General features: G+C 41.4%; 2 protein-coding genes across 28 annotated transcripts in view; one reads left to right on the forward strand and one right to left on the reverse strand.

Moving 5' to 3' along the window:
* The window catches only part of LOC111244785 (FRAS1-related extracellular matrix protein 3-like), a 49529-nt gene extending 29887 nt beyond the window's left edge, over nucleotides 1–19642 (forward strand). For 3 of the 4 annotated variants that reach the window (XM_086974665.1, XM_086974678.1, XM_022792209.2), the window contains one exon: nucleotides 248–912. In XM_086974665.1, the coding sequence (XP_086830791.1) occupies nucleotides 248–551 (304 nt within the window). In that variant the 3' untranslated portion in view covers nucleotides 552–912. Of the gene's footprint in view, nucleotides 1–247; nucleotides 913–19054 lie in introns of those variants that run through there. The other variant, XM_086974675.1, reaches the window with a different exon arrangement.
* LOC111244815 (voltage-dependent calcium channel type A subunit alpha-1-like) overlaps nucleotides 1315–19657 on the reverse strand; it is a 190395-nt gene continuing 172052 nt past the window's right edge. For 17 of the 24 annotated variants that reach the window (XM_086974621.1, XM_086974619.1, XM_086974594.1 and 14 more), the window contains 7 exons: nucleotides 17418–17746; nucleotides 17026–17143; nucleotides 13347–13425; nucleotides 12831–13130; nucleotides 11377–11634; nucleotides 9968–10453; nucleotides 1315–9616 (listed from right to left, as the gene is read on the reverse strand). In XM_086974621.1, the coding sequence (XP_086830747.1) occupies nucleotides 9498–9616; nucleotides 9968–10453; nucleotides 11377–11634; nucleotides 12831–13130; nucleotides 13347–13425; nucleotides 17026–17143; nucleotides 17418–17746 (1689 nt within the window). In that variant the 3' untranslated portion in view covers nucleotides 1315–9497. The other 7 variants (XM_086974629.1, XM_086974627.1, XM_086974631.1 and 4 more) reach the window with 5 other exon arrangements.

A 19657-nucleotide genomic window follows, 5' to 3' on the forward strand; every position in this document is an offset into this window, starting at 1 on the left:
AAGAAAGGCTTATCTAGAAATTTTCTATAGAGTTTTGTTAACGACCACTCCTCAAACCCGTAGCTTGGATGATGCAAAAATTAACTTCTTTTATTTGCGCAAATTTTCTAGTGGTTAAGATATATATGTGAGATAGAAGAAAAACAACTTTAAAAACGTAGATAGGCTTAAAACGAAAAGATCTAAAATTATCGAATTTCGAAAAGCAAATTATTGATAGTTTTTTTATCTTGTTTATGTTCCTTAGGCGCTTTCGACGAAATTCTGCTTTTGAGCATTGGCCAAAAGAGATTGTCCTGCAAAAATCACTTGAATTGCTTTTGGCTAAAACAAACTCTAGTGCTTCGTCGGTAACGAAAGCTCAGCAGGCTCTTTTAGCAACAGCGTGCGCTAATATCGTCGGGGTTTTTTTCTGTGGAGCTCTCGTTGTCCTTCTTTTTTTCGCTGTTTTTAGGCTCCGAAAAGAGAATTCTGTTGTGTCGACTTATAGAACGGTTCCTGTGGCGAATGAAGTTATCTCTCAAAGCGGACAACAGGAGACTCTGCTGTAGTCAATATGGTATCATTTTCTGACTATTGTGAACGTGCGAAAAAAAACCGGGTCTCTGTGTACGTAAACTTGGATTATAATCTGAGTTACATCTGCCGCCGCACCTCTAAAGATATTTGCGAAAGAGCTAAGGGCTGTAGCTGTTATAGATAGCAGAGACTGGTCGCACTAGCCACAATTTCTAGTCGATTAAGATAAACGAATTACATTTATATATATATATAGGCAACTAACGATACTTTTGTACATAAAAAGAATACTTATAATGTCGAGTGTGTGAACGTACGCCTACGCTGTGCACTATATCGAAAGGTCTAGATTTTTCATACTGTGATGAAATAAACTGTACATAGAGCAAAGAAGATGAGTTGTAAGTATGAGTGTAGAAATTTTAGGGTAATGCATAGTTTTCCCAGATGGTAATGTAGCGTACTTTCTATGACCGAGTTTCATACAATACGTTTTGTTCTCGTACATTTTACTATTAGAGTGAGACAAATGCGCTTCAAGTGAAGTCGGGATCAGTTTAAATAGTCTTCCATAATTATGGTGCAGAAACGATCACTTGCTATCTACAGACGCAAAGGTCGTTATGACTGTAGCTAGTCGAGATGAAGTTAGTGGTTCATACCTGGAAATTATGGCGTGGTTGAAAAGTAGAGCCGTTTGAAAAAGAACACGGAGTATTATTGCTCCATGGCTAAGTTAGTTTCTTCGGCTGCCAGAAGGCACTTAAAATGTATTGTTTAAATGAAAACGCCCCCTTTGAACTACTATCGTAATTTATTTGCTTGATTAATTGTTCCGTAGTATAAAATCGTCTTTTCTCGGGTGTTTCTTTTCAGGTTATTCGTTCACTTTATTTAATGATGCGAATATTAATAATTATTATTATTATTTAATTCCAATTCATCTTAATATAGTTACTTGCATTTATCTTCATCACTGTTTCCTCACAATAATCTATATAATGTCTCTTCAACATGTCGTCGAGTGTTTTTACAAAAAACCATTGCCGTCTATGTGTTTGTGTTGTATATTGTTTCGTGGGTCGAGGTGGTGGTGGTGCGGGGGGGGGGGGGGGGGGCACGGTCCATTTCCTCGCAGACTTTCGCAAGTTCATGGTGACATTAGTGGTCTTACTAATAGTAGAATCATTGATCTAATCTTATTAACAACAGGCATGAGTTCGTATCATTCACGAGGCATCCAATGCATTGTAGCAATCAGTCTCAATTATTGTAGAATAGTAATAACCATATCTCATAAAAACATATACAGATGTGTATAATGAACAAATAAACTAGCTATTGTTAAGCGATTAACCACAAATCGATTTTTCTCTACCATGATTCCTGTAGTGATCATCAAATTGCTTTTTCATTCGAGTTCGTTTGTTGCATCCGTTACATACTTACTAATCTTCACCAGAATTTTAGCTGGCTTATGGATGTCGAAGACTTCTCCTACGGCTGATCAGGGCAATTTTACTGCGGGGTCAGGAGCTTTTATGGGGATCGACTTTGGCACATTTGGCCACTCGCAACAGAAACTTGAGGACAGGGTTTAAGGACGAAAAGTCCGATCCCGGATATAGCTCGGCTCCTCGGATAACAGAATATCGTATCCTGTTGACGCTTCGCTTTTGTGGTATCTTTGCATCGATACGTATGTCTGCATCTGTTTGTGTAGCTTGTAGTAGTAATAGCAGTCTGCACTCTTATATGTATATAGGGATACAGTATTAAGTTCTTCTGCGGTAGCTATGATTGATTCGATCGCAGTACTCGTCCGTTTTTGGCGATAATTGCGATTCTATTTTATTGGCGCTGTTCGAGAAGAGCCAGTTAAATCATTTTGCTTCAGAGAGAATGTCAGTGATCTGACAATGTTAGCGTTCATTGTATTTAAAAATCAGGTTGTTATATCTTGGAATCGTATAGTGGTTAACGAAGGCAAGGCGATCTTGTGATGATAAATCGTAGAGAGTTGAATTTGTTCCCTTTGTTTTTTCGAACCGGGGCTTAGGCCTCTATAGTGCCGCTCTGCGTTTAGCCTCACTCTTAACGGCGGTATTTTACAACCTGGCTTTCGTTCAAGGCGGAAACATCATTTGGACTTTGCCCTCTTAAGTAGATGTTCGTCTCGTTTAGACAGCTTTGTTGTTAGAGCTGTACGTTTCCGAACGAAGCGATACGTTGTGCGCTGCAGCTCGAATGGTTGTTATGAGAAGGCCATCCAGCCTAAGTCCTGCAAGACAGGCCTACAGCAAGACGTGTTTAGTAGTAAAATAATTATCCGAAGGGAAGGTGTTTCGATCCTTGACAGACTGCGCTAGGGAAACGAGACATTGGATATATTTACTTATCTTGCGCTGTCAGCCTCTGTTCGACCTTAAATTCAGATGTTAGTAAATAGTCCCGCCCTATTACAATACCTCATATTTACTTAGCATCTATTGCGCAATGAACGTCACAAATACACACGCGCACCTCCAATGTATTTCTACCAAGTTTCTTTTGTCTTTCACCTAGTTTCTAAATTATGTATCATAAATTCCGTCAGCAATTTGTTACCCATTAGTACCTATATCTGTACTAAGACGTCTCAATATGCATGCTATTATAAGTTATACGAATTTTGTGCTATAGGATACACACCTTTCGATGCAAATAACAAATACCTTACGGTAATTGATCGAACCGTGCGTTAGTGCGCTGACCGTACAATTTTACAGTGTCCTGTTCACTCTCAATATATATGCTTTCGTACTGTGACACAATGCCTTTACATACTTATTAGATGTATACTTTCCAGCTGTACTCATTTGAAACTTCTTTTTTTTTTTAATTATCATAACTACTTTTGTGCCATTTATTTACTTTTTATGACACTTATGTGTAACTTGTGACGCATGACGCCACTGTATGCCCGCACGTATTTGACCGCTGTCGGCGTAAATGTTATTAAAAATTAGCTATGCGTTCCGTGCGATGCAATGATTCGCAATAAAATAATTTACTGTTACTTCAACTGGTTTTTTACGGAGCAGAATATCACAGCATATATCTGTTAAATACGGTACGACGATTCGTAGTAATGATTATATATCATGATAATAACCATCCAAGTAATATACGAAAACAGCTTAGAATTTATACTGTACACATTAACGAGGACGACCCATTAATGCAATTTTTCGACTGCCTGCTTGCTGCTCTCCTCTTTCCTGTTTGTTGATTTGCTTTGTCGTTTGTTTTTTACTTAGGTAACCTTTCCAGTAAAATGTACATTCATTTTGATAAACAACACTTGTTTCCGCCTTTATGTGCTATATGTATTAAGCTGATCTAATTCTTCTTGCTTTTATACGCCTTCCCCTGCAGCCTTTTCCGTACGTGTGTGTGATCGCATATGTTTCTTAGAACGCTTTCCATTGATAACCCTGCAATATGCATGCTTTTCTTTTACACACAATTTTATTTTTTTTTATAGACTTTTTCTGAAATCTAGAGAAATAATGATCGAGCTTATCGGTTGTTAAACACTGCTACATGCATACCTCTCGTACGTAGCATTTTCAGCGCACGCACACCGACAAGCATACACGGATACGAGTGCAGTCAATGCCATTTCTGTCTTTGCAAAGAAAAGTCACTGCAGCGTCCCACACTTGGGATTGACGAGGCTCGCCTGACGAGCTCCTTCCGCCTATTCCTATCGTGCACCGGTTCGTGCTAGCATGTTCTACGTGCCAATCGGCTGACGAACAATGCTCAGTCTCACATGGCAGTATCCTATCGTCTCTTCCGTTTAGTCAAACTAAGTAGATAGCAAGGACAAGTAACCTAACTTTTGTAGTATGCACATGAGCGAACTTTCGGGCTCTGCGTGGTCGTGCGTGCGTGCGTGCGTGTCTACGTTTTGGTTCGACGTGACGCATCTCCCTATACGATACACCCGTCTAAAGTTTATCGTAAAAAACTAGCCCGCACCGGTCCCAGAAAAGGTGTTTCTTAGCAGGCAATTAGTATTACTATAGGTGTATTTTGTACTCGCTTACTAAATAAATTATTCTTATTATCATGTTTATTATTGTCCTTTACGTTGTTTTATAATGTCGTTTACCTTTTGCAATCGACTCTCTTGTTTCCAATATAGTCCTTAAATGTCTCCAAAACAAGGCTCGTGCAATCAGATAGTGACAAGCTTGATACACGACTCTTCCACTGGCTAGTGTTAGTTCTATGATCGGGATTATTCTAGGTAATGCTGGCCAATAGTTGTTGCGCCTATTTCTCAATAAAAGGGTCGCAGCGGCTAAATGTTATCCGAGGGACTTCGTTGATTGCGTCATCATCAGGCTTTGGTATATTATTCAAGACTATCATATATAATTATAATGATTTCTTAGTGGTATCGTTGGATTTTTGCTCACGTTTGTTTTTTTCAGTGATACTTTATACTGAATTTAGTAGTTGTTGCTATAGCTGTTGACCCATAATGGCTACAGTAGCAGCAATAGCACTATAATTATATTAACTGCTCCTGTAATTATAAATAGTAGTAGGCAGGCCGTTGCCGTACGCATACACAGATATACTCACACGTACGCATGCGTATATCTATATATGTAAACTGGTGGTCACAAAATATAAATCTACCCATCGTTCTTGTAATGGTGATGTTTGTTCTCACCATCATAACCGACAGGGATTCGCTTTTTATATTTTTCCCCCATTCGTGGGCTGGCTAAGTGGGCTAAATGAATACCGTTGTGTGGATATCTAGTGTTGGACGCGAGGTGATCTGGATCCCACCGGCCAGTCAGCCTTCACCCTGACCTCCGGGGGACCTGCATTCTCATGATATGAATATTCGTTTATCTTCATTTGTTCAGTCGGCCGTTGCTTGGTGGACATATTTGTGTACATGTTTATGTTTCATTACTGTCGTGCTTTTGTTCTTTACGCTGAGCGGTTTCTCAAACAGAGACTCACTAAAGGAACAAAAGACTTGTTTTCTCGTGCGTTGTCACGTTCTGTTGTTACATATTGTCATGCAGTAAGGCCGATGCATGAACCGACCAACCGACATGTAGGATAGCTGTTATTTTAGTATTGCGCCTCTTACGCTGTTCAAGTGCTGCCTGTTATCGTTGCTTTTTTTTTTATGGCTGTTTGGCTTTTATGGTCGATCTTGTGTTCAATGAGTCGATGTTCTGTGTTTCTATCGTCGTCATTGGATGGATAAATCGTGCTCGTATCTATCTGATTTAGTTGTTACTTTTTTTTGGTTATCGTTCGTCGTAATGATGCATTACGTATCATATGTTATTGCATTTATTCTTGCCAGTCTTAGGTAGTGAAGAGATTTTACGTTAAAAGCGAGATATATTATATATATATATAAAGATGTTGGTTACGTTCGATTGGTTAAAAGATGGATTGAATGTTCGGTACCGATGATGTTACTTTTGGGTGTAATGCTTACGTTTCTGTGGGTTTGTGAGTCGCTCTTTACTTGTCAGTGTTGGCCTAGTCAGACGTTCCTTTTACGTCGAATAGGAATGATGGCTTTATGTTTACTTGTTGCTACATTGCTTGCGACATGATGAATCAAGGTGATGCTTTTAGCGTTAACGGTAGAATCTCTTGTATGTCGTTATAGGCAACGGAAAAAAGTTCGGGCAGATATCATCGATAGATTCGATTAGTGATTTAGTCTAGTGACACAAGTATTTGTAACAGTGGTTGATTGTTAATTACAGAACGTCGTACATGCAACGCTATGATAGATAGCTTGGTTACTGTGGTAAGGACATCGAAAGTATCGATCAATGGAAGTAATATTTTTGCCGTCGATGTACAGTTATCGAATGAAAGATAAAAGGTATTTTTATGCCAACAATCCTACGTAATTTGTATCGAATAGGCATTTGCAAGCGACCATGTACGCGGGAGTACACGGACGCGTGCGTTCACGGTTGAACACCAACTGGGTAAACGGAACCATGAATAACATACAAAAAGATCACACAGTAGAAGATATTGTTGGCATCACAGTAGTTCGAGATAGAGACAAGATCAATTCATGATTCATTACGTCAACAGAAGGACAAAGAGAGAGATTGATAGAGGTTACGCTGTTATCAACAATAAAATAGAATAAGAAAAACACGAAAGCAGTCGAAAAGTGGTCGGCGTTGATGGTGTCCAGAAATTTCCGTTTATCGTTGGTTCTTCGACATCGTAATGTTATAGTTGTAAGCTTTTAGCTCAGATTCATCGTATGCACGCAGTTGCACGTAGGCATCCGTAGGGTTGAATTTACAGTTGGTAGCGCCGAATACGAATATAGCAATATCTCATTCGGAGACACGTATTAAAATTCAGTATCATAGACTACGAACGGACGGACGGACGGACGGCTGTCACATTTAGGGTCTAGCAAGGGAAAAAGATCTAGCACAGAACATTGCGATGCCGATGAAGCGACGATCGGTAACTGGAGAGCTTGCGAACAGCCGTATTTTCTAGCAAACTGTTTTCATTATGATAAATTACCTTATAGATAGATGAACGAAAAGTTACTATTATTATCAGTGTATCAGTTCTAACGAACGGATCTTGCCATTATCTAGACATCATTATTTAAGGTACCATAAGATTGGATTATGTATCTGGTTGTAGCTAATTACATGCTGGTACTACAGTACCACACGTTCTATACATATTTGTTAGTTTAGTTAAGCTATCTTAGAATCATAGATTTCGGCTCTTTGGGAGGTATTTTGTCTGCTATTAGATATGGTATCTTATCCAAAAACAGATTGTGCCTAAGCCTCTAGTTGTTTAGTTTTAATAGTGTTCCGTTTCCGATTATGTACCTGTTCATATTACATCTGGTCGAATCTGGAATACATAAAGTTGTTATCGTAGTTGCCATTGTTGCTCGTAGAATTGCGTCTATCAACGTCTGGCTTTTTTTTTTTTTGTTTCAAAATACGAGACGCCTCTGCTTTTTTGATATGTTTTTCATTTAATTTTTCTGATATCGTGTTGTTAAAGCGATGTTGTCATATATATATATATATAGATGTGTGTGTATGTCTCGTCGTAGCTCTTGATGCTGTTGTTGGTAGCTCAATTGTAGTTCATTTGCCTTTTCGAATTTATTATATCTTAATACGTTCTGATATTGTCATGAGTGGCAAGCTTGCCCGAATACGGCAGTTCAACCTACAAATTATCGAGATAGATAGAAAAGTTAAAGACGAATGTCCAGCCATGATTCATGTCCGATATAGAGTCCCCTTTACGCTACACCAAGCCGGTGTGAATTTGTTTCAGTTGCCGGTAGAGCGCTCGCATATAGAAAAATGCCGCCACAGTGCGCTCCTGCGTTCAGATGCTGTTAGACGCTGATGGCGACGCTAGCCAGAGCGTGGCTAGGACAGCAGCAAACTAGGTCACATCAAAGTGTTTGAGGCCATAGTAATAGCCTATTTAAAGAAAAGAACAATTCCAAAAGAAAAAAAAATCTGAATGTCCATATTGACATTTATACTAGAAATTCCCAAGATTAAACAATTGTACACTCGTTTTCCAAACTTCGAAATCTTTACCTGTCGACTTCGTGTATGACCTATGCCGCTGACTATCAAATCTTACTCTGTGTTCAATTACCGGAACTAAGGCCGCAATCGGACACGTTCGTTGCAGGTCGACTTGATCATGGCCGAGCATTCGAGGAAAATATTGTGCATAACAATGGGGTATTGAGTCTCTGTAATCCGTGTTTTTCTATGTAATGACAGGGCTGTTTGAATTTTTTTAAGGCAAACTATTAACAGACAGCGAAATCTTGCTTTGTGTCGCTTCTTGGATTAACTTTAAATAAAAATCATGGTAGCGATCTTTGGGAGTTTAATACTTTACGTAATGGTATACTTTCTTTAGCTAACGCACTTATGGGGCCATTACATAAAATGAATTTCTTGCTCTTCTGTAGCTGCGAATGTATGTTTACATTGAGATGATAGATAGTAATAATGAAAGGGGAGGGGGAGGGAGGGGGGGGGGTAGAAGTAAATATATGAGGCTTCTATGCTAAACGCATTTGCCTCTGAGAGGGTTTGACACCTCTCAGTGTGTTTTTATTATTCATCTGGTGTACTCAGAACTCGGATAGTTGTTTTTAAGACAGCTTTGCGTAAGGTTGACGCTATAAATGAATATGGATATGTGTGTGTTTACACATGCGTGAATCGATTCGTAATCCTCTTACGAAAGTGTACAATGATTGGGGTTTATACTACGGTTTTCACGTTAAGGTAAACATTGGTAGGCGTGCGGATTACTTAAAAGATCAGACGTTTATAATTTATGTTTATACATTAGCTAGGAGAGGCGAGGGCGGGATTTTGTCCTTCGAGGGGCCGGCTTTTCGAGCTAGCTGGCGTTCAGCTCGAGTTGAACCGATAGTATTCCCCACTGATGATGAAATTTTAACAGGTAAGTATCCTTGGTTGTTCGTGTCCTTCGGTAAATGGCAAAGTTCATAACTGAACTAATCTCAATTGCATTTATTATATATTGATAGTGATACCGATGCTGATCGTAAAACCAGCTGGCTGAGTGTCTGGTTAGTAGGCGACGATGGCTGTAGCCAAAGGATTGCTTGCGTTCAATAGATTACGTGGATTCGCTCTCAATCGTTAATTATAGATGAATTAAGTGTTGGCCGTTGACGGGCCTTCGAGATCATCCCAATGCGACAACGATGATCGCGTTGATGTTCGCTGAGGTACGAAAATAGGGACCGCTTCACTTTGAGTTTGATCAACGAGGGGCTGCCCATGTAGTGGAGTCATTTTTTCTGTATCACCATCACTTAAATCTTTTTCACCAAGGGCTTCTTGAAGCTCTTCGAGCTTCTCCTCGCGTCAGCACCACTCATCATCAGAACCTGAATAGTCGTGAGGGGTACGCACAGCAATTATGGTATCTCTTGGTTTTGGTGGACCACCCCAAGGCCCACCATCGATGGCTCCCAATGGGTCACCTGTAATCGTTCCCTCAAATGAAGAGAGCAGAACTATAGAAACGATCGCACTCGTAGTGATTCTTATGTTAGCAAATGCATATAAGCGACTGTTCAAATAAGATATTTCGTTTTTGCAAATCAGTGTAGACAGAAATGCAAAGAAAAATAGCCCAATCGCGAAAAAATCAATTGATATGCACGCTGTTATCCTACGCTTTCAGGCAGGTTGCGGGTGGCCAGATAGAATGCATGTGCTATGTGCTATGCTAAAATAATGCCAGATTATTCTGCCTTAAAGTTAAAATATATACGTACATATATCTTTTTTCCTAAGGAAATCCTTAAGTACGGACGAGTGTAGGTACTTGCCTGGCTTGTAACCATTCGGTAGCTGCTGCATTGGCGACTGCAGTTGTCTCGGAGGGTGCCTAAGGTCCCTGTAGAACGGCGGCTGCTGCGATCCGTAGCCGGCGTGAGCTGCGAGTCCGGCCACCTGCTCTTGTAAAAGCGGTGACAAATGCTGCTGCTGTTGTTGTAGATGTGCCGGATGAGCTATCGTATGTGGATGACGACTCCACGAGGTAACGTGCGACGGCGTTGAGTGGGTTGGTGATGCACTGACATGCGGAAAATTGATCGTCCCGCACTCGTACTGAGTCAGTGTTGGCGAGTTAGCAACAAAGGGCATATTGCCTGATTGGAGCAGAAGCAGAGTGGACGGTTTGTTGGGCGTAGGAGGCAGGCGACGACCGCCTCCACGGCGGCCTCGCCTGCTACCTACTGCCGCCACTGGAAGGCTCTGGGCAGACGTTGCGGGACTAGGAGAGCGCGAACGTTGCTCGAGCTGGGTGGTGCCTGTAATTATTCCAAATTGTTGTGGATGACAAAGCAAGTTATTATGTTAAACCTAAGTAACCGCGTTGTTCGTAAAGGTTTGCGGGTCCTATAATATAGTCTCATAAGGAAACAGTTTTCTAAGGGTAACCAGTAGAAACACTATTGCATCTCCTACTCCTAATATATCCAACATTAATCCCCATCATGGCACAGCCGCAATGGAAGTATCCCAGTTGAGAGATGCTAGAATTGACGCTAGTAAATTCATATTCGCATTGAAATACGCGAAGCGATCACTCACTCGACTTTACCGATTTATTTTATTATTAACTTACTAAAAAAATGTACGTCGCTGCTGCTATCCAGATATGTCAGTACAATTTCTCAGATCTTCATCTTAAATTCAACGCTCTTCATGGAGCTGAAGCGTTCAAAATGTTCTTACCTTTCTAGCGATACCTTTGTATTGTTTCATAGATTTTTTTTACTTGTTGTGCATGCATCGTAAGCTATGCTGTTACATTGAATAAAAATACAAGAAATATATATTGCCAATAAAAAATTCGGCTAAGGAAGGAAAACAAATAAAGCACAACACAAAGGATCCCAATCTAAGGAAAGAAAACCATAACGAACTTTGCTAAAAAAACAGGACCCTATCGATAGCAAAAAATCAAAGCCAGGGCTAACATTTGTTTCAAAATCTGGCCACTGTATACAAGTGAAACAGCATGAAATCACGTCATATAAATAATGATCCGTACCCTGAAGCGAGTGAAGTATATGGTGAATACAGACACCTACTCGGTCCTAGCACTTATAACATTACCAAATCATACTGTAATAAACCTTTTTGCGCGCGATACAAGTGGTGCATCGAAAATATCTTGGGAACATAAAACCCTGTCATATTATGTTTCGGACGAATGCTATAGGCTTACCATAATACTCGCTGTGGGTGGGAGTTCTACAGTGTTGTTGCCTATGAGGATGTGACGTCGATGCGGGGTGCTGAGAGGAACGTTGACTGCTGGGCGATGGAGATCTAGATCGCCGACTGAGCGAGGTGGTTTTATATTCTGGGCTTGCATGTCTACTTGTAAGTTGATAGCCCTGATACCGTTGGCTATGACGATATCGACTAGGCGATCTCTCGAAGCGGTGCGGCGACGAGAAGTACTCATCTCCGTGCAATCGCGCTGAAAGTTCAGTTCGAAATCGTCTATGGTCAAATTAAAGATTCAGAATATGGCTCTCTATTAACTACCAGAATCTAAGTTATCGTCTTTAAAATATTCTCCCACTAATTCGATGTACGGATTCGACCGCTTTATCCAGTCTTCAAGACGGATATTTAACTCGACAACAGCAATAGGCCTCGCGTTTTTTCTCAAATTTCTTCAAGCACTTTCTGAACGAAGTTACAGGTGGCCAGGTAATTTGACTACCAAAGTTAAGCCAACACAAAACTTCCTGTGGAAAATGCACTGCGAACAACTACCTGTAACCCAATGCATTATCGTTATGGAGCACATGAATAATTTTTCCAAACCCCTGTTGCAGTAGACATAGTCATTAACGTAATTATTATTTTTAGTGACAGTGCGTAATTTTCCGATAAAAAAAGAGAAGACAGGAATAAATTTCCGACGCCTGCAGTGGCGTGTCGGAATGTCTTTTGAAGTGCATTAAGGTTCTGAGGCGTTGCTAACAGGTCTATATTTGATCCAAACTCAAGTTCTCTTTTCACTTCCAAATGATTATTTTAAATTGTCCGGCACAACCCGTGTGCCATGTCTGACCTTTCGGCGATCTCCCGAATGGAACTCGCTGATTTTTTTAGCTTACGCCAGAGCCCGGGATCGCCCTCAAGGTCCGCTTGTCCGTAGCGAGATCGTTGATACCATTTGTACAAAAGTTTTCAATCAAGTTGGCACTGCTTGTAAAGACTGAATTTCGCTGTCCACATAACGTATAATGAGTGATCTTTGGTATTCGTTATTACTTCATTCTCCAAGAAACGCAACACGGCCGATAGACTTCCGGCTCAAAAGTCCTTTATTATAGTGCATTTTACGGCCTCCGCAGTAGTCTCTAAAGTAACTCCAAAGCCGAAAGTTTTGAGGTGCTCCATATCGGGAATCAGCCACAAAAAAAAATTGTAAAACATAAAGTCCGAAGTACATGCTCAAATGGTTACGGGTCGCGGACAAGCGGGCGATTGTGGAGACACAAACCCCAGCCACGATTCGGGCGCTCAGACCAAGAGATCGTGGAAGCAAGGCTTTTATATCTGCTGAAGTTTTTATTGAATAGGATCATTATGTAGCTACTTTCATGTTCGGCCTTTCGTAACTGATGTAGCGTAAGTTACTGTCCTATGAGAACTACATACCTTTAGCTCGTCCCTTTCGAGAGGTCTCATATTTAACCATGTCGACGACATCGCTAACTGCGTCCGCTAAACCCCTCCTCGGCGAGGGCGAAGGAGATCGTCTTCGCAAGTAAGGGGACCGACGTCCATCTAGGCGCTGTTCTGGAGGCGACAACGAGCCACGGCGACGCGGCGACGGGGACCTGCCTCTCACACCGAATTCCGGGTGTAGGTGACTTGAAGGTCCCCCGTGTGAACAACCTGATTCTGAACCTATAAATATGGTGTCATTACCTGACATCACTGTGCCTTTGCACATATCTTCAAAAAGAAATGTGATTTTTTACTATACGCAAGTGAAGAGGCTACTGCAATGACTGGCGCCAGTTCGGAGACGGCAAGGCAAGCCTATGTGGGTCAAGTTAAGCACGCTTTGTCAAGATAAGATTACCTTACATTGCTTGCTATCACTTGTTCGTAAACAATTACTAACAGAGTATTCAGGACGACCGTTTATTTTCGCGTGATATTAATTACCTGACTGCTGTCCGTGATGGCTGCTCTGAGCGATATGGCTCGGCCGTTGCCGCGCGGCTTCGGCTTCCATTTGTTCCACCTTCGAAAAGAAACTATGTTTGAGATATCTGTCCTACTATAGGTCATCTTAAAACATCGCTCCCGATGCACAGACAGGAAATATAGTAGCTCGATAGAAGGGCCGAAACAGGACAGCGGTGCTTACAGTCGAATGGCAGTCTGTTGCCGGAATCTCTTAACGACTTGTTGTTTTAAAGTCAAATTGTAATTGATGAAGTATCTCAGAGCAAGTCAAGGAAATAATCGATCGTACCTGATATTGGCCTTAACCATTAGCTCAAATGCGTGAGCCAGGAAGGTATAGAGCCCACGGTATCTATAATGATATTCTACCTATTTTGCGCAAACCTATAGGACAATGCACATGCTACTTATTCTGGAAGGTCGTTCTATCCTTTAATACCTCTAAACCAGGGATTGTATGATATTACTGGATTAGACAGGTTAGACTCCGTTCGTCGACCGACGTGACATGACCACAAGCCACAGGCAATATTAGCGAACAGAGTTGCAGCGCTAGAGCTCGTGCGTATATGGGTGAGACCCACTGTGTGGAGAGGCCAGTCGAGAGAACGTGGTCAGGATCTTTTGGGCTAAAATGTCCTTGAATTAAAATTAGTCTTTACACTGATACAGATACTGAACACGGATCATGGAGTTGTCAAAAAATGCTATTCAATATAAACCCGTCTATTTTCGGTTCATGAAAAAATAATTCAACTAAGAAAGCTAAGAACGAACGCAACACACTGAAGAAATCACCTCAGACATTCAGTATTAGAGGAAAGTTATATAAGGCAAAGGACGTTGATGGCGACGGCTAAGTTAAGATTGAACAACGTACAAATTGAGTACGGAGAGGGGGGGAGGGGTGCGTTTAGAAGCGACAGCAAGGCAGTACTGAATAATCTTTGCCACCCATCGCTCGTCAGGTAGGAGCTGATAGCCAACAAGAGGTCTAAGTGAGAAACTTACTTGCTGGCGACTCTTTTTTTGTTGTTGTTACTTTTATTGCTATTATTATTGTTATTTGTCAGGGTACTATTAGTCATTAATGAAGCAGCAGTCCAGGCAATAGACAAGGAGTAAAGCAGTCAATCAACGAAATGTTAAATTGTCGTCAATCAGTCAATCAACGACAAACTCTATCAACTCGAGGGTAAACAGGTATTAAATTTATTCCACTCTGGAAATGCTAGTATAGAAGTAGTATGTAAATAAGGGAGGTCGTAATAGATTTAACTATTATGAACTGTTATGATGGGTGCGAGTTTGCGTTGCAAAATTGATTGATGCCGTAGTTCTTTTGCCTTTCGTTGTAGCAGTTGATGCAGATAGAGAGAGACAGTCAAAATGTTACCACTTTTGTCGGACGCGGATAGCAAGAAGGGGTGATGCTGTTGGTAGCGCAATCAATGCTTGCCGATTGGACGGAGGGGCGCGGCGTGGCACGTGGGGCGAACGTTTTGTACGGCCCCCGAACTGCGTTAAGTTGCTCTTCGATTGAGGTGGTGAGTTCTGTCTCAGTCGGCACCTCGGCTAGGCAGTTCCACTCAATTTGTCAGCTTATATCGACTTTGGCCATCTCCATAAGGTCAGTCCACGACGGGCCCGTCTGCAACGGAATGCTCCACTTCATATCCTGTCTACGAATAGCGTGTTTTCTTATATGTGGGCAGAACCAACTCGCAAACAAGTTTCTGCTCTGATTCCTTTTTGTAGGTCATCTTGACTGACCCGAATTCAGCCCGAGTTTCTATTTTCTGTCTGTCTACAATCTTAGAGCTACGGCCCCTACCTGCTCTACTCCACAGAGAAGGGTGATTCTGCTTGAAATGCGGAGCAACGACTCTTTTTTGAAAAGAGAATAGAGAGAGCTCAGAGTTGTTCGGCCTTTGTTTCCTTTCCGAAAATCGTGGGCCAATTCCAAATTCAAATTTTCTTTGACCTCAACGGCTTTCCTACGAGCAGTACGTTAGAATCTTTTGAATATATTTAAAACCCATAGCTATCAACTACACCACGTCTATGATCGTTTTTCGTGCGCATTAGAACGATTCATGCCTTCGAAATATAATCTAACAAACTACGGTCTAATTATCTACAGCTACAAAGTTTAGTAGAAAATATCTGTGGCTATAGTGACAGACGATCAAAGGGCTACCTGTTTTTAACAGCTATTAACGGCCTGTATTATTACCTGGATGTCGAATGGCACGTATATCAGTTTGGTTCGTCATCATAATCATGATTATTTTAGCATCTGTCATCATAACTGACTTGTGTCCCGTTGAAAAGCTGTTTGACTGGTGGTCGGTATCGCGTTGAAATCTCGGTACCCAGCTGATGTCACTTGTGCGGGAAGGGGCCTTCTCGTGTGTATAGGTTATTTCTCTACATATACATCTACAATACGCACGATCGGCTGAATAATAAGGGGGAGCCTAGCTAATGTCGTTTTGGACAGACAGAAAAGGAGGGAAAACAGAATTGTAGGCATGCCCGACTACTGGGGGGCAAAAAGGATCGCGTTGGCCATTCCACGTTGTGATAGAGATGAATAGAAAGAGAGCTGTTATCATTATTGAGAGTTCGTTTAATTTAGGTATATATGAATGGCGGCAACAAGCTAAAGTGCTATTGATGAGTGACTTAGGTGACTAAGTGCCAGAAAGTCAGATCATCAAGTAAGGCATCATCCAGACGACGCTCAGGGCAGTGTGTACGGTGTAAATGAAAATAGCCGAATAGAAAAAGAGCGACCGCAAAACGCTGAACTAGCTCGAAAGCTTGCGGTTGAGTTTTGCGAAAGTTTTGCTCCAACTAGTAATATCCGGAACTAAGTATATACACGTAGGTATGTACGCATATATCTAGTATATACAAGATATTTGCGTAGACCTGAAGCCTCGGATAAGGCTTGCGTCTAGGCTACTTTTTTTTTCTAGTACAGACATAAAGCGTGCCCATGCAACCATGCTTTGCACGCGTAAAGATCTTGTAAAACGTCAAAGGATTGGTGATCTTCCAGCGTGCTGGCCCGCGAGGCCGGAACGAGCCCATGCTAAATTTTGAAATTTGCGAGATGGTAATATCATAAAGACGCGATATATGTTCACATTGGAAATTACTGAGCTGCTATGCAGTAAACTGAACGCGTTATTCTTATTAATTATTCAATGAACATTGGTATCATGAGATACCAGTTTTTTTTTCGTCTTTTCATAAACTCTCTTTACCATTGAAAATAAATTACCATCAAAAGCGAACATGTGCTTTTAGGACCGTACATTTAAGATATACATCTCAACCGGAAGTAAAGAGCAAAAAAACTATTTACTCCTCTTCTACCTGTTATTATCCTTTAGGCTCGTTGGCCGATCGTACTTCTTACTGCATAAATGTGAATATTCATTTTTGTTAGCATGAACATGTTATAACGAAGGGAGGCATTTGTCAAGCCGACAGGAACGGGATCGGGTCGGATTGGAGTTTCAATGAAATCTGGGGCTTGCTCGTCATAATTCGGTAAGACAGAGTTCGAAGGTGGTGGGCAGACTTTCGAATTTTGGCGCGTTGGCCGCTGGATGCTGTGTCTCCTGTTGCTGGCTAGGCGTACCTGCATGGCGGCTTGGATTATGCTCATTCTACGTTTTCGGCGACTGCTACCACGTCTTAGGAAACTGAGCGATCGATTCCACTGTTTATCACTTGACATTCCTGCTTGCGTGTCGATGCTGAAATGGTACCCAATGCACAAGATGCGAAAACGCAGGATGACAACGAGAGAACGATACGGTTACCCCAGTAATTAATGGCAAAAGGGAGGTGTGCTCAAGGTGAAATCACACGTGTTAAAATATCTACTGTAATTAATATCAGCTTGCTTGTAGCTAACATCTTAGTCTTAACACTTGTCAATGCTCTTAGTTTACCTTCAAGCTTCACGTATTGCCTTCTCCATTTGGCATTTAAAATATTCATATTCAAAGCATTTTTTTACAAACCAACCTAAGGCTCGCACGATGAGCGCCGAATTGTCCATGATGACTGAGCGGAAAGACTAGATGCAAATCGTTGCTGTGTGTTGCCGAGTGCTCTGCAGATCCGTTATGGCTGGAATGGAATACGGGCTGACCGTGGACTGAGGGGGTTACCCCACGCAAATGCGTCAGGGCATTGTGACCTCCATGGCCATGGCTCAGCCCGTGACCATGTTCTCCATCGGCGAATCTTCCTTCCGCGTCAGGGTCCGAACCCGGACCCTCAAGGCTCCCGTGCGAAACACGAGTGTTGGTGTTTCGCACAGCGCCCATAATTCGTTGAAAAAAGGAAGGCCGCTATATCGGGGGGTGAGGGTGGACAGAGAGAGAGAGAGAGAGAGAGAGGTGGAAGAGAATAATAAAAGCAAAACCGATCAACAATCAACTGCCTGTCGCAAGCGGCCCCGTAATCCCACTTATGTTCTGGATGTGGCGTGCGGTGGGTGGGGCGAGCGTTCGTGCGCGCGCGCGCGGCTTTTGCCGTTGATCGGGGGACGTCCGTGCAGTGCCAATTACCAGCACTGCACTTCATATCAAGTCACCGAAGTTCAAGTCGGCTTATTATGTGATAGAATGTTGAGCCGCTATGGCAATATAATGAATGTGATATACGTGCACGACTTTATTAGTATTATCATTATAATAACCGACAAAGTCCTATAACCTGACGGATAATGTGTCGCTCTAGCATAGTTGAGGATCGCTGTATCGTTTATTTCTTTTATTTCCTTTTAGTGATGAATGTTATTGATTACACGTAGAAGATCTGAGTGGTTCTAGCTGATCGTAACAGTTTTAGTTTGGTGGTCTTATACAATGAAAAATGTTTTCATTGCCATATTAATTGGAGTAGATGTTGATTTGACAATCTTTTGTATTGCGTTCAGCGATCATTTATGCAAGAACGACAAATATAATCGATAGAAAGTTTGTCAGGATAACTGGGCAGTATAAGATCTAAACGCATGCACACGAAAGGTTTCCTTGAGCCCTACTCCAAGTAACCACCTGTTTAAAACAACGAATACCAACCAAGCTAAGGGAATATATATACTCAATGCATAATGTCACTATAATCATCACTCCCCGTAACCGTTAAGAGCTAAAAAACAGAAGATTTGTGTGCGAGCAGATACGTGCAGTTGGACTCAGTCTTTACTTCCATTCAGATCAGCTCATGCTGGACAGGGCGCACGATTTGCATGCTCATGCATCAAGTGGCTGCCGGTGTCGGTAATTGTCAGTGGGCTGTTTATTGGTGAACAAAACATTTGTAGCATTTATAAATAGCGTTAACTTCAAGATTTGTTCGCAGTAGTTGAGGGTACGCTTCACAAACTAAATAGATCCCGGTAAATTAGATAAAAAAACTGTGATGACTCTTATTATTATTTAGTAGAGTTTTATTTGCAGTGTCCGTGTATCTAATACAATAACAAATTTGATACAGGTTTCATCAACAGTCTTTTGGACAACAGTGAACCATTGCTTGCCTGCTTATAGCCGTAGAATTTACCGAGCATCTGGTTTGTGACGGAAAGTTGCCGCCGCTTCATAATGTTTGAAGAGTGCTCAATTTTACTGTTGTTTTTTTAATGTGTGCAGCTAGTTCGGAAAATTGCATGGAAATGGGTTATGGTGACATCAACAGAGACGTGGGCATACTCAATTAAGGTCACGGGCCAGGTAAGTAACCCATATTTTCTTTTTTTCGTTGTTATCTTTCCACCATAGCTTTATTGTAATGATTTTTTCGCTCGTATTCGTCTGTTCATTAGAAGGCGACTGATGTTTTTTAACATTTAGGGGGAAGCGTTTTCTAAAATGAAATCGAAAGCAAATGTGACCTTATACTTTCCGACTTTGTGGTCGCCATGGAAACTATTTATATGAATATATTCGCAGCTTTATTGGTGCTTCAGATAGTAACTGATTCACAAATCAATGTTTTCTGGTGAAAAGGTGTGTGTCTCTTTTATATGTGTGCTTATATATGTGTGCATTGGTAGAGATTTATATCATGCCTGTCTGCTGTTCTTTTCAATAAGAAACACCCACATAGGGGCAGGCGTCAGACTTTATCGGAAAACATTGGAGAGTGAGTTGGAGTACGTGTCATGTGTAGTAAAACCAGGGATAAAGCAGAAAAACTCTCGACAGTCTTAGCTATTATCGAGTCAGTTTCTATATATATACATATATACATAT

The sequence above is a fragment of the Varroa destructor genome, unplaced genomic scaffold (genome assembly GCF_002443255.2).
Source record: "Varroa destructor unplaced genomic scaffold, Vdes_3.0 BEIS01000001.1, whole genome shotgun sequence".
Taxonomy (NCBI): Eukaryota; Metazoa; Arthropoda; class Arachnida; order Mesostigmata; family Varroidae; genus Varroa; species Varroa destructor.